The following is a 13,642-nucleotide window of genomic DNA, read 5'->3' on the forward strand; positions in this document are numbered from 1 at the left end:
TGCGTTGTGGAATTGTGCGTGTAACGAAGGAGAAAAAAATAAAGGGGAGGGGGGAGGATTTGCAGCCACACAAAAGTACTGCAACACAGGGATATACTCAGGATTCATAGTGTCACTACATTTGCACGCGTGTTGGTAGTGGATAAAGAGGTTGATGTAGTTTCCTACCGTCTATGGATGAGATGTTCATTCACTTTTTGTTGCAATGGTATATGCAAACAGCCGAGTCGAGTAGTGTACTGCCAAAAAAAATTTACTTCCGAAAAATGAGTATTAGTGTATCTCATCTACAACACCTTTGATCTCATTACCCCCGTCGCAGTCATTTAATCTATTCCGCATCTGAATGTCGAACCAAAGCGCTGTCGTATTGCTTACAAGGCTATTATCGCTACGCGAAAATTCATCGTTTCACTTGATTTTAGACTCTTTAAAGCAGTCATCATTCCACTTGATTAACGAATACGCACATCATATCAACCAGAGTTATAAGCTCCTTTACTTATCGTATGAAACAGCCAATAGACCTCCTTGTGCAACCGAGTTTATTGATTGTGCCAGTAAAGAAACCAATGATGTCCTAATGTCTATCAAATCCCATACAAAGAATATTTCACCAAGCTCAAAATTGGTAGTAGTCATTGACTCATTGAATTACATTCCTAATGAGAATTTAACTCACTATATTGCTAATATTGTTGGTCCAAACGTGGTGCTCATAGCTACATACCACACGAACTGCGTGGAACCATTTGTGAAACACACCAACTACCCATCCAGTCTCTCATTGCTTACGTACATCGCCAGCACCATTTTTGAAGTCGAACCTTTATTGAATTCATCAACCGACAACGAGAGTTTGGGAAGTGCTGTTCTACGATTGAACTTCCCCGTACATGCACAATTGAATAGCGATACCTTCAGGCTCAATCTTACAAACAGAAGGAAGTCTGGCAGATCAATCATTTACAAATTCACTATCGACAGCAAGAGTCACGCCTACGAGGTTGCAAACAGTAACACTGAGGCAAAGGACGAAGACGAAGAGGAGATGTTGAAGAATTTGACCACGTTTAACTTGGCCACAAGTAGCAAACAGAAGTTGGCCAGAGAACAAGTTGAGCTACCTTTCATGCAAGCTCAGGAAACACTTGGTTCGGCTGGAGGAGCTATTGTCTACGAATTCGAAAAAGACGATGATTATGATGAAGAAGATCCATATGAGGATCCTTTTTAGAAAAGAGTACACAGTATATATGCAGCAAATCCGTGACAACAATATCACATTCACTCAACTTTTGTCTTGAAATTACCAAATTTCGATAGTACTGCCCGTTTAAGTTTGGCCAAATTTGTATTCTGAGAAGCATACTCAAACTCTTCCTCTGTAACCGTCTTTTTTGATAACAAATTGAATATCGTGCCAAAAGCAAGTGATAAAACTGTGCATGTCAAAATGATAACATTATAAGGCATTGAAAAGTCGGGTGTTGGTAAGGTCAACAATAGACTCGTTGTTCGAAATTCGTAGCCACCACGATGACTTCCATCATTGATCCTGACAACAGCTGGCTCAATGTCAAATCCATGATTTGCATCTGGAGGGTATTCTTTGTATAGTAGCAACGACTTATCAAAGTCGTAGGTTATAACCAACGTCAGCAATGACGGGACCATATAATCAAACTCTAGCTGAGAAGGTCTTTGGCGATCTACTGCTGGTTTATAGTACCTACTCTTGATGAACTGCGATTGATCATCAACGTGATAAATACCACTTGAGTTCTTCAAAGTAACATCCAACGTACTTATGTACAATCTCATGAACCACGGCAACGATTCAAAGTAGGTGAATGCGACATCTTTGGTCCCAGGATTGGTAAAGACAACACGCAAACCGCCCTTATCCAATGAATATCCCATTAGTGAACGAGAAACGTACAATGGAGGAGGTGTTATAGGGACAACGACGCTGGAGTTGGTGGTTGAAAATTTAAAGTTGTAGTCGTAGGGTTCCACTATCGGTTCCACAACGGTATCGGAACCATGACTATCGACGAATCTGGTTGCTACGAATGTGGGGCTTTCTTTTAGCAAAGTGATATTCCACGCCGAAGGGTCATAATTAATGACGACTTTACTCACATCGAGGTCACCCTCAAACGCTGGTCCTTTGATTGTTCTGCCATACAACGTGTCTAAGCTCCATTCCAATTCGACGGGATCGGACAATGGAAAGCATTGCCATATGTTGTGTTCTTTCGAAGTGTCACATCTCAATTTTTCACCTGGAGTGGGCTTGGGAATTCCACCTTCTTCTTTTTTGCGCAACGACCGAACCACATCAATAACTTGGTTCACAGTTTGGTACAAGTTCAACTTGCAGCCACCATCATCATCGCACTCTGTGAAAATGTCCACAGACATTCCGTGCCATAAGGAGTCAAAGACTTTGTGCCCGTCGAGAAGTGACGAGATTCCAGCTTTACCTCCAGTAGGTAATAACTTTAAGAACGGTGTCAAATTTTCGGTACAAATAGGCTCGCTCGGTAACGCTGCACGGAGGAGGTAAAGCTTGTTCCCTACTTCCGGTCTATAATTACCCGTGTTCGCACCCAGTACAGCATATTTAGGAAAGGTTGTGATATCGTTGTCAATAAAGTTCAAGGATGCGCAGAAGAAGCCAGATAAAGTCTTTGTTAGCTTTGACCAATGTTCCCGTGCAACCGAGACATTTGGTGCTTCTATCAAGGCCACAACCTCGACCCCAGTCCCACCGCTGAACCAGCCGTCATACGGTAGGTTACCCCACGAGTGTGCATCCCACCAACCTTGAGTAAACCTCAATGACAACTCCCTGGTATTCGTTGATTCTATTATTGGACCAAGCGCACTTGGAAATACCGTGTAGTGGCTTTCTTTTAAATATTGAGCACTATTAGCGTCCTCATGGTAGGAGGAATCAAACTGTGCTGACTTGACTTTGAAATCGAATGTGGAAAGCAATTTGTTTCTGGGTAAAGGCTGCAAGGTTAAAGATTCCAGGTAGGATGCACCTCCAATTACTGAGTAAATACACCAAGCAATCACAACAAGACAACCTCTTATGATGCTCATGACGTCTCAGTTGCTTGTGGATGATGATGTGTCTGAATTGGAATGAATAGTTTAGACTGCGAGAAAGAAAAGAAAGCAAGACACACGCAATTGAAAAAAAAAAGAACAAAAAAAAAGAAAAAGGAGGCCCTCCAATGTTTTGTTTACGTTTCCACGTATGGGGACCCCTGCTCATCACTTACAACCACTTTTGAAGAGATATTTTTACCATGAATGTACAACGACCAAGTCAGGCGTCACACCTAACTGCTGAAATTATAGAAGATGAAAAGGAGAATATCGTCCCATTGCAAGGGGGACGGTCGGTATCAAAACTAGCTAAAACTTTGGCCGGCTCCCGAAGTCAATCAATAGACCACTTGAAATTGAAGCTACAACAGGAACGAGATCAACATGAAAAGCAGCTAAAGGACCTGGATGAGTTGCATGATCCCCTACAGGTCTATTTAAACTACATCAATTGGACCCACCATAATTTTCCTCAAGGTGCCAACGCGTCTAGCGGCTTGTTTAATCTTTTAGAACGCTGTGCCTCAAATTTCAGAGATATTCCCTTATACAAGAATGATCCAAGGTACTTGAAAGTGTGGCTCGAATACATTGAGCATCACGATACTCCGCGGGATGCATTTATATATCTAGCGACAAAGAAGATTGGAGTCGGCTTAGCACTTTTTTATGAGGAGTTTGCTCGCCATTTGGAATCAAAGGGCAAGGTCGCAGATGCCTTTGGTGTGTACGAAATTGGAATTCAATACCGAGCTTATCCCATGATTCGACTTGAAAAATCTTTCCAACGATTCAAAGACAGAGTGTCTGCAAAGCATATAACTGTTTCACACCCGAGTGAAGATATTAGGCGTGCATTAGCGTTGAAAAAAGGAGACCAAATTGAAGCTGCAAATGAGGAGCAACCGTTAAAAAGGAGCAAAATTGATGTTTTCCAGGACAACGCAGAGTCCGATTTGGGCTCAATAAAACTGGCGTTTGAGAAGGAGAGTAGTGGGGACCTGCGGGTGTTGGAGTCTAGAAGCGATCGAATTAAGGAGAATACCCTAGCCTCGCTGAGATGGAGTGGGCAAATATTACAACAGAAGAAAATGGGCAATGCAGGTCCTAGTGAGAAATTGCATGTCTTTTGTGATAATCCTCCAAATCCAAGTGGTATACATGGCGATGATGAACCCTCTTACCGAACAATCCAGTCAGACCAAGACAGTCTGCATGTTTATACACACATTGAACATTGTGGGAAAAGACCGGAAAAACTTATGTTGAATTTGGATCTTTTGTATTCCGAAGTGGGCTCTGAATCAAGTCCAGTGGAGATTTTGGCCAAAAGCAGACAACTGACTAAGGTAGAAACTTCGAGTCTGTTGCAATACAGTCAGAAACCTTCAGTTAAGGACCACAGCAAGGACACAGTGGGTCTTAACGTGACATCGATCGATGATACATCAAGGCTACCTACCAAAGACCCCACTGTGACCATGTTTTCCAAAATGGCCAAGGACGAGGTGTTTGGAATTTTCAATCAAGCTTCGCAAACGTGTGAAAAACTTGAACTAGACGATACACGACTCGAGGATCCTACATTTACGAACCTTGATGGGTTTGTGACTGAAACATTACCAACGGTCAAAACTAACTCAGCGCAACTTCAAGAGCCACTCATTCCAACTCAGGTTGATGGAATTAATAGCAATTTACAGAATGGCGATTGTGCAAGCTCCTCCTTTCAGTTTCACCCGCCATTGGGGGAAGAAGCTAGCTCACCACATAGAGTTACGATAGACCCTTTTGATCATGAATTAAGGCACCTGATTTTGCGAAATTTGGTCATCCCGTTGGTGTCATATCCGGGGTATTTTGAGAGCTCCAACCCCACTGCAACGCAATTCCACAGAGTTTTAGATGCTGTCACTAACTCAAGCGCGCAATATAATCCCCATTCATTAATACTTGATTGTTTCGGGAAAGAGATGTATTCTTTAGTCTCTTGTTTTATTAAAAACGAATGCTCACTTGTATGTTTGGTTGAGTCAGAGTCTGGATGTTTGAAAGTTTTGAAGATTATGCGACCAGCGAGTTCGTGGGAGTTCTTCATATTACGGCGTATACGAAGGAGAATGTTGAAGGACCTAGCTCATGAAAAACAATTTGTCAAAGCAGAGAGCTTATTCAATTTTGGCGAAGAAAGCTTCTTAGTGCTTGAGTATTATCCGCAGGGGAATTTGATGAATGTGATCGACCTTTTCAAGGTAAAAGGAAAACAGCTCGCTGAATGTCTTGTAATGTTTTTTTCGATCAGATTGCTTGAAGCCGTAGAAACCTTACATGGGATGGACATTGTTCATGGACTGATAAGCCCAAAAAATTGCATGGTCAACTTCGTGTCCTGTGAGGACCGAAATCTTTCTGCATGTTTTGACCGAGATGGTAAGTATGGGTGGGACAGGAAGCGACTCACGTTGATAGACTTTAGTGCATCAATTGATTTGACAGAGTTTCACCAAGGTACATACTTTTCATCATGCAACAGTTGTTTGGATAGTGGGTTCGTCAATTGGACGAATGGACGTGGATGGACATTTGAGGTTGATTATTTTGGGCTTGCTAAAACTATTCACGCTCTACTTTTTGGCGAAAGCTTAGGAATCACACGTTGTGATGACAAGGTTCAAATACGGCAAAGTTTGTCAAGATTTTGGCAGCCCAGGATATGGCAAGAGGTATTTGAGGTTTTGTTGAATCCTGAGGGCAAGTTAGGTTCACATGATAGCGTGCGTCAATTGAGAAAAATCAGAGGAAAGCTTGAGGCATGGTTGGAGAGCTACGCAGAGGCTGGTGACTTGAGGGGTATAATTCTTTCCCTCGAGGAGGAGCTTGGCTCACAGGGGAACTAAAGTTCTCGGAGAGGTTTTGATACAGTCACCTTGCCGGAGTGTACTTCACTTTATGGTTACAAAAGAACCTTATTGAAGGAAAATGCGTCCAGAAATGTGGGCCCTAACACATATAGCAGGTGGTGGTGACGGTGGATGAAATGCAATGCTTGGTGTTGATGTTTGCGCTTCACAGAAAGGGAATTTCAGTTGAGTAAACATTTCGAACCAATGATTTGGAATAGTGACCACTACGGAGAAAAGAAGAGAAGAGAAGAGAAGCACGCAGTGGGGCGGACTTTTTTATATTTGAGGTCTGTTTCAAAAATTGACACGGTGTGTGTGTGTGGGGGGGGGATGGGTGGAGTCAAGGGAAAAGAGGAGTCTGACATCATGAAAGAGAAATCGTTGTGCCTGAAATATGAATCTAGTGATAGAATAAATCTACGCTGTATATAGATCTATATCTTACGCTATCTTCTGTATTTGATGTTACTGTAATCCAGTTGAAGCAAAGGGAGTCTCCTCAACTCGTGTTCGTTTCTTTGTTTGTGGACTCCGACTCCCAACACAAAAACTTTACAATCAATACTACAATCAGATTCAGTTGACATGTGTCAGCAACGCTGCTGCTGACGGAATAAACTCCACCGTGAGTTTGGTGTGGCATACACTGGTTCTATCCAATGTAGATGGAGGTGTTTGTTTTGCTTGCACTTGTTGACAGAGTTCAAGAATTTGTAACCACCACATGAAAATCTCAACGAAAGGGGGGTCAAATTGTCCTTTACGCTTTTTTGTTTTTTTCAGCAAAAGAAACCATCACTAACGATGTTTCATATTTACATATACGAAAACTAATAACAAAGTCAACTTAGAAAGTTCATAAAGCTCGTTGCGCTGATACCGACAAGAGCAGTTTTTACATCACGTGTCATGAATTGGAATAATAAATCACAAAACCATAAATAGATAAGAACAGTCAATTCCGCTCTGTGGGAAAATACAAGTAAAAAGGCAAAACATTTGCTTATAAATGCTTACCAATGGTTCTCCCCTCAACCTGTTAACGGCAAACAACCACTTTTTTTTCAACAGCAGATTACAATGCTCACTGATAGTTGGAAAGATCTCGCTGCTAAAGCTCGATCCACTTTTCAAGCCTCGTTGGAAAAAGCGATTGAGCTAGCAGGATTTGATGATGAATTAACGCAAAAATATGGCAACTTGCCTTCTTCAATTGGGAAAGATACTGAAGACTTTGGGTTGCCAGCCCAGTATCCGTTGCAAGAGTATATAAAAACATTGCCCAAAGAAGTTTTGAACATCACCGAGAAGGACCCTGTTGAATTATTGAAGGATCTTCAAAGTAGAAAAGTCACTTGTGTCGAAGTGTTAAAAGCCTATACCACTGCTGCCGTAGTTGCCTCAAGGTTGACCAACTGTGTACAGGAGTTTTTACCAATAGAAGCTCTTGAATATGCTCAACAGTTGGACGCGGCGTACGAAACCAAGAAACACCTCCCATTATATGGCTTACCCTTTTCAATCAAAGAGATGATTCCATTTGTCGGTAGATCAGTGACGCACGGATCCTTGTGCTACCTTGACAGAGTTGTTGATTACAATGCTGATATCGTCGACATTTTGATATCTAATGGAGCATATCCGTTTGTTAGAACAACCAACCCGCAATCATTGATGATGCTTGAATGCGTTTCCTTTGCTCATGGCCGCACAGTGAATTCTCACAATGGCAACCTCACTTGCGGGGGGTCTTCAGGAGGAGAAGGAGCTTTGAATGGATTGAGAGCAAGCCCCTTTGGGTTGGGCAGTGATATTGGTGGCAGTATTAGATGTCCAGCTGCTTTTAATGGAATATATGGTTTGAGATCGACCTTGGGTAGGATCCCCACTGCAGATTACTTTTCGTGCAATATGGGGTCCGAGTCCATTCTTTCTGTGACGGGGCCGTTGTCGCGCTCGTTAAGCACAGTGGATTTGGTGATGAAGACGGTCATCGACGCAAAGCCATGGTTGGTTGATCCCACATTGGTTCCTTTGGAGTGGAAGAAGCCAGTGCAAAAAAAGTATCGTGTCGGTATTCTTTGGTCTGACAATATTGTCAATCCATCTCCTCCTATCAAGAGGGCCTTAACGATGGTGAGTGAAAAGTTGAGTGGTTTAGAAAACTTTGAAGTTGTCTCGTTTGAGCCATACAAGCCTGAAGAAGTTGCTAAGATATTGGGAAGGTTGTATTTTGAGGATGGCGCTAGAGACTTTCGCTCAACTTTGCAAACCGGTGAGCCACTTCTTGAGCAAACAAGGTGGGCAATTGAGGATGCAAAAGATTTGGACATGCATGAACAGTGGTATTGGAATTTGCAGAAGCAAAGCTACAGAAAGAGGTTTTTAAAGCATTGGCGTGGATACACAGATAAAGACGGAAACTTACTCGACGCCGTCATTGCTCCTGTGTTCCCCAATGTTGCAGCAAAGCACGAAACTACAAAGTATTGGACGTATACTTCTCAATGGAACTTATTGGACTACCCTGTGTTGGCATTCCCCGTAACTGAAGTTGACGAGACACAGGACCAACCATATGCAAATTACCAACCACTTAACGACTTGGACAAATATTTTTATGAGCAATATGATAGTCCAAGCTCGTTTCTCAAGGCTCCGGCAAACTTATGTCTTGCTGGCTTGAGATTCACTGACGAAAAGTTGGTGGAGTTGGCGCAAATTTTGAAGGATTGTGATGGTGATAGTGATTAATATGATAATGAGATCCATAGCATTTAGCAGAGAAAAACTTGAAAGATCAACAATGAACCAAAAGGTAAAACGAAAAAGCTTGGACTGGTTCACTAACTAATTCAAGTGGTGAGCATGCCAGGAGTGATGGATGAATATCAATGTTTTTACATAGGTAATAAATGCCAAATAGAGATACCTTTTGTTTCCATATTCTCTACCGCATCCGATCATCATGCACTAAACACAATCTTTCTCATGCGTCAGCGTAAACTGTCTTTAAGATACGCTTCAAACGCATGCCCGTTTATTCAAATACTCTGGTTATTGAATAGCTCTACATTCCTAGCCATGTCTTGCTTTAGCTTAGCTTCACTGCGCTTCTCCATCGCGTCAAGTGTAGCCTTTGTTTTTAGGAACTCCTCATCGTCAACATACTCAACGCGTTGCTCATGATACAACTCCTCATCTACTTGGTTGTTATTATTGGTAACTGAATTCTCATCTTGTTGCTGCATCGTCAAATCTGCCGCTAATTTCCCGAAGTCCTTTTCTTTCTGCTTAATTTCAGAAGTTAACTTTTGAATGATTGAGTCTTTGATTAGACTCTCCTCCTTTATACGATCGCATTTCTGAGATAGTTTTACCTCGTTCTCATTCTTTTCGTCGAGTTTGGACTGTAAATTCTGAATTTTGTGGTTATATTCCTTCTTGAGCTTGGTGATGCTGAAATCTTGATCCTTGAATATTCGTCTCTCCTTATCCTTGTAATCCTCAATCAAATCGCTCATTTCCTGCTCCTTATCCCGAAGCGACTTCTTCAACAATTCCACATTCTTGTTTAATCTTTCAACTTCGACCATCAACCTCTTGACCTCTTCTTGAGCTATGGGCTCCTTCTTTGGACTAGCCTGCTTGCGGAACGAGTTGGCGTGCGAGTTCTCCTCCTCCTTCTTCCTATCCACACCACTCAGTTTCCCTCGTATCTGATCCACTTTAAGTGGTGACTCCATCTTGTTTATCTCCTCCAACTGCAATTTATACTTGTCCTTGAGCCGTTCTAGATTTGATGGTACAGTGGAGTCGTGGTTTCCATACAACGGGTTAAGAAACCCGAGGTTGTCAGCATTATTATCCTTCAACAATTTCTCCAATTTAGCCCTTAGTCTCTCATTCCCTTGCTTTGAACTAGATATTTCATCGTCACTCATGGCTTTATGATCTGTCTCCCACCCTCGGTGTTTCGAACCCGTTATTTTGATGTTTGCGCGTCTTTTCTTTGATTAAAATCTTTTGTAAACACACAACATCAATACCCCATCAATAAAGCAAATCTCCACTCGGGCCCTGGAGCACACAACTACGCACGAGTACTTCCCACGCAATGTCCTCGAAGAGATTAATTCGAAAAGAATCATTGGTATCCAAAGTACAATCATTCCCCTTTGATTTTTACCTTTACTTGAACGAATTGAGATTATCAATCGATTGGGATGAATACGCAACATCAGTTGGATTGCCCACGGGTATTGGCCTCTGCTCATTGTCACTAATCATTCAATCAATTCTATCATACTACAACTCCATAAACAAGAGGTCCAAGAATGTACTTTTCGACTCTAATTACTACCAATACGAAAATCTCAAATCAGTGGTTAGTTCTAAGCGACAATTGCATGATTATGAAATAAATACCACAACTACTAACACCGTAGTGTGGCTCTTCAATGCGATTCAGAGTATCGTAATATTTTTGTCGATTTTGAACACGATTTTGATATTTGCTAGCACAAGAGATTATCAGCTTTTGTATCACAAGACGAAGCCCAAGTACAAATCAGCAGTACACCCAGCTGATCGGGAGTCATATTTCTACTGGCTATTGTATCACGTCGTGGTTTTCTTTTCAAAGGATGATGAAGCAGAGGACGAAGATGACGATGCGATGGATACCACTGCCAATATAGAAGATGGAGAATCTTGGCAATTACGAACATGGCAACCCTCAAAATTTTCCTTGTACTTCTTTGTTGGTCTAAATCCCATTAACAACATTATAATTGCCAATTTCACACAACAATCTTCATCATTGAGTATAATTGTTTTGTTGCTGCTTGTTTCATATTTCAACTACAAGTTGATTGATTGCTTTTTGAGCTTGGTTCAAGATAAGCAAATAATATATCAAGAGACGTTCAAGGAGTTTAATGACAAATTTGTCAAACCAAAAACTAATGTTTTGAAAAAGGATGCAATGGTGGATGCTACTTTAGGCCCTTTGTACTCATCGGTACTAGTTAACCACGAGCCGTACACTTTCACGAAACTGAAGGTGTTCACCACGCATGATCCAAAAGGGAAAGAGGTGAAAGAATTTATTGACAGCGGGAGTGATGAAACTGTACACCCAAATGATTTCGATAGATCTGAATACAGATCCCAAAGCCGCAATTTAAGTCGCTTCTCCAGTCGTCGATCGAGTATATACGACCGCACGGAAATGCAAACAATACCACCATTTGCTTTCCGTAGAGGACAGGATTACGCTTCTTCGACTCCTTATGACGGACTACAGCAATCCTCATTCAGTCGCATGCAGAGCCCCAGTCCATCACGTTACTCAAACAGTGTCAATTACAATAGGTCTCCTAATTCAGCTAGAAATGCAATCAGTCAACGATTGAGTCCTCAAAAACTATCACCTGGTAAACCGGATTTGGCACATCCCAGAAGAGATAGTATCGGACACTCCAGTATACATAGTTCGCCTTCATTTCACCGATCTCCATCACCACAGAGAAGTTCAATTTTTTACCGCAGTCCATCGCCTACTCGTCATAACGATAGGAAGCCCGGCTGGAGGTAGAGAGACAAAAGGGATTAGAGAAATAAAACAAGAAACTAAAACCCCCAATTCTCTAGTTACTCTATTTTCTTCTTATACTTCATTTCTCTCATAGGTCATGAAATCCGAATATATAGTTGGATAACGTTTTCAATATGCCCAATTCAGGCTTTTTTTGGTCATCGCTTTTATTCTGGTCTTTTTTGTCACCTAATGTGATAAGGTACTGAGCTTCTTCCTTGGGATTCAATTTGTTTACAAATGTCGATTTGTTTGCACCCGATGGGGCAGATGAAGATGGAGGAGTGATAACTTGATTTTCAACTCTGCTTGCTCTCTTTTCTTGTTCCAATGCTGATTTCAATGGCATTGATAGGTTGCCGTTACCGATATCCTCATTGACAAAAACCTTCTTTTTTTCCAATTTGTCAATAACACTCTTGTGGTATGGGACAACACCAAGCAAGTTTCCATTAAAGATACAGCCATTTTCTTGCAACGCATTTAATGCTGAATTATGATTATCGTATGTGATTTTAATCCAGTTAGAGCCAGTATAAATACTGATGTTCTTTGGCTCTTTTTCGAGATCTTTCAAAAGACTCCAAGCTTCGTTTCCGGTAGAAAGATCAGTGAAGTTTTCAAGAATTGTACCAAACTGTTTGAAATATTGAATAATTTGCACAGATGCGTTTTCCGGATATCCAAATACAATGATGGCATTTTCAAATTCGTCAACTACACTCTTTGACTTGTCTTGCTTTTTGTCCTTTGCAGTTTTCCCATCTTTCAGCTCGAATCTTTTGAATAAGTTGTTGAACTCCTTCGGGTCTTTGTTTATTAGGCCAGCTTGATTTCTGGTTGGTTTGCTGATGCCAAAAGTATCCTCGTCCAAATCGTATACGGACTTTAACGGAGGTGCATCTCTAGGTTTATCGACTCCTTTGACAGAACCGTCATCATGTTGGAAACTCTCATTTATAGAGTCGTCAAATCGACTGAGATCACCTCCAAAAGAGTCGAATACGGCACTTGAACTGGTATTTGTCCGATCCAAAAAGTGACCGTTGGTGATTGTGTTTCTTCTATTAATCCCAAAAGAAACAACGTTGAATTGATCATTGGATACGAGCATTGACGAGTGTGATTCATTGGTCCCCTTGTTCTTGGAGCCTCCTGGTGCACTTATTTGAAAATTCAGCTTTTTGTGCGGTACCAAATGGTTGGGAATAACTCTTTTCTTGTGAACATGTTGAGACTGTAGCCACGCAGGTTGACCTTGTTGTAGCTGCTGTTGCATTTGCTGTTGTTGCTGTTGTTGCTGTTGTTGTTGTAGCTGCGACGGTGCTGGTGGTGGTGGTGGTGGTGGTAGTGATTGTGATTGTGCCTGTTGTTGTTGCTGTTGATTAGGCACTTGACTCACACCGTTGGCATAAAGGAATTGGGTCTGTGGCTGGCGGTTGAAGAGTGTTGACATTTTGAGAGGTTACGTAGGTATCTGCTAGGACTAAGTGTAATGATTGTTTGTCAATTGATTTTCAGTGACGATGACGATGCCTCGTGTTGTTATTTGGTGACAGTCAATGAGAAAAGGAAAAAAAAAAAAAATAATAATTGGAAGGAAAAACTTGTGTGGTAGCGCCGGGTCATAAATTGCTTCTTAGACGTGGTGTCTTTAGCTGAGGCCGAGTCTTCGCAATAACATTTGACACGCATCCACATAGCTGGAACCCCTGTAAGGACTTTGTCCTGCTCTAATGAATGTTTCTACTGTAACTTGCTACTCCAGGATGTTGGCATTTCCTCGATTGGAAACCAGTCGGTCAAACTTGTTGTGGTCCCCGTGAACCCAATTAAAGGTAAGGGAGAGAATCATGGCTTGTTTGGGGCCATGCATTTCCCATATTGAACCTACTTTGGGGCATGCCTTGCTCCAGCTCGATGATGGGGCAATTTGCGTGAGATTGGTGACCAGATACTCATTCATTTGCTTGGTCATTAACTATCAGCTGAATAAAGTAGGGTACATGTGAGT

General features: G+C 41.7%; 7 protein-coding genes across 7 annotated transcripts; 4 read left to right on the forward strand and 3 right to left on the reverse strand. All coding sequences in view use genetic code 12, as the record gives it.

Moving 5' to 3' along the window:
• Window positions 1–381: 381 nt before the first annotated feature.
• Window positions 382–1,237, forward strand: KGF57_000694 (Elongator subunit; the record flags this gene model as incomplete). Its single annotated transcript, XM_051755189.1, has 1 exon — window positions 382–1,237. A coding segment is annotated over one exon (856 nt), but the record flags the coding sequence as incomplete, so codon positions are not given.
• A 50-nt stretch (window positions 1,238–1,287) lies between these two features.
• KGF57_000695 (GPI-anchor transamidase subunit) lies at window positions 1,288–3,117 on the reverse strand (the record flags this gene model as incomplete). Its single annotated transcript, XM_051755190.1, has 1 exon — window positions 1,288–3,117. The coding sequence occupies one exon, from the start codon at window positions 3,115–3,117 to the stop codon at window positions 1,288–1,290; it is 1,830 nt and encodes a 609-aa protein (XP_051610791.1).
• A 209-nt stretch (window positions 3,118–3,326) lies between these two features.
• Window positions 3,327–6,023, forward strand: BUB1 (protein kinase; the record flags this gene model as incomplete). Its single annotated transcript, XM_051755191.1, has 1 exon — window positions 3,327–6,023. The coding sequence occupies one exon, from the start codon at window positions 3,327–3,329 to the stop codon at window positions 6,021–6,023; it is 2,697 nt and encodes an 898-aa protein (XP_051610792.1).
• Window positions 6,024–7,109: 1,086 nt separating this feature from the next.
• KGF57_000697 (uncharacterized protein) lies at window positions 7,110–8,783 on the forward strand (the record flags this gene model as incomplete). Its single annotated transcript, XM_051755192.1, has 1 exon — window positions 7,110–8,783. The coding sequence occupies one exon, from the start codon at window positions 7,110–7,112 to the stop codon at window positions 8,781–8,783; it is 1,674 nt and encodes a 557-aa protein (XP_051610793.1).
• Window positions 8,784–9,073: 290 nt separating this feature from the next.
• Window positions 9,074–9,973, reverse strand: KGF57_000698 (uncharacterized protein; the record flags this gene model as incomplete). Its single annotated transcript, XM_051755193.1, has 1 exon — window positions 9,074–9,973. One exon carries the CDS (start codon window positions 9,971–9,973, stop codon window positions 9,074–9,076), a length of 900 nt encoding a protein of 299 aa, XP_051610794.1.
• A 173-nt stretch (window positions 9,974–10,146) lies between these two features.
• On the forward strand, window positions 10,147–11,628 carry KGF57_000699 (uncharacterized protein; the record flags this gene model as incomplete). The annotated part of the gene is made up of 1 exon (XM_051755194.1): window positions 10,147–11,628. One exon carries the CDS (start codon window positions 10,147–10,149, stop codon window positions 11,626–11,628), a length of 1,482 nt encoding a protein of 493 aa, XP_051610795.1.
• An 88-nt stretch (window positions 11,629–11,716) lies between these two features.
• Window positions 11,717–13,084, reverse strand: KGF57_000700 (FG-nucleoporin; the record flags this gene model as incomplete). The annotated part of the gene is made up of 1 exon (XM_051755197.1): window positions 11,717–13,084. The coding sequence occupies one exon, from the start codon at window positions 13,082–13,084 to the stop codon at window positions 11,717–11,719; it is 1,368 nt and encodes a 455-aa protein (XP_051610796.1).
• Window positions 13,085–13,642: the final 558 nt, after the last annotated feature.

This window comes from Candida theae (assembly GCF_024610275.1).
Source record: "Candida theae strain CBS 12239 chromosome Unknown scaffold110, whole genome shotgun sequence".
NCBI lineage: Eukaryota > Fungi > Ascomycota > Pichiomycetes > Serinales > Debaryomycetaceae > Lodderomyces > Lodderomyces theae.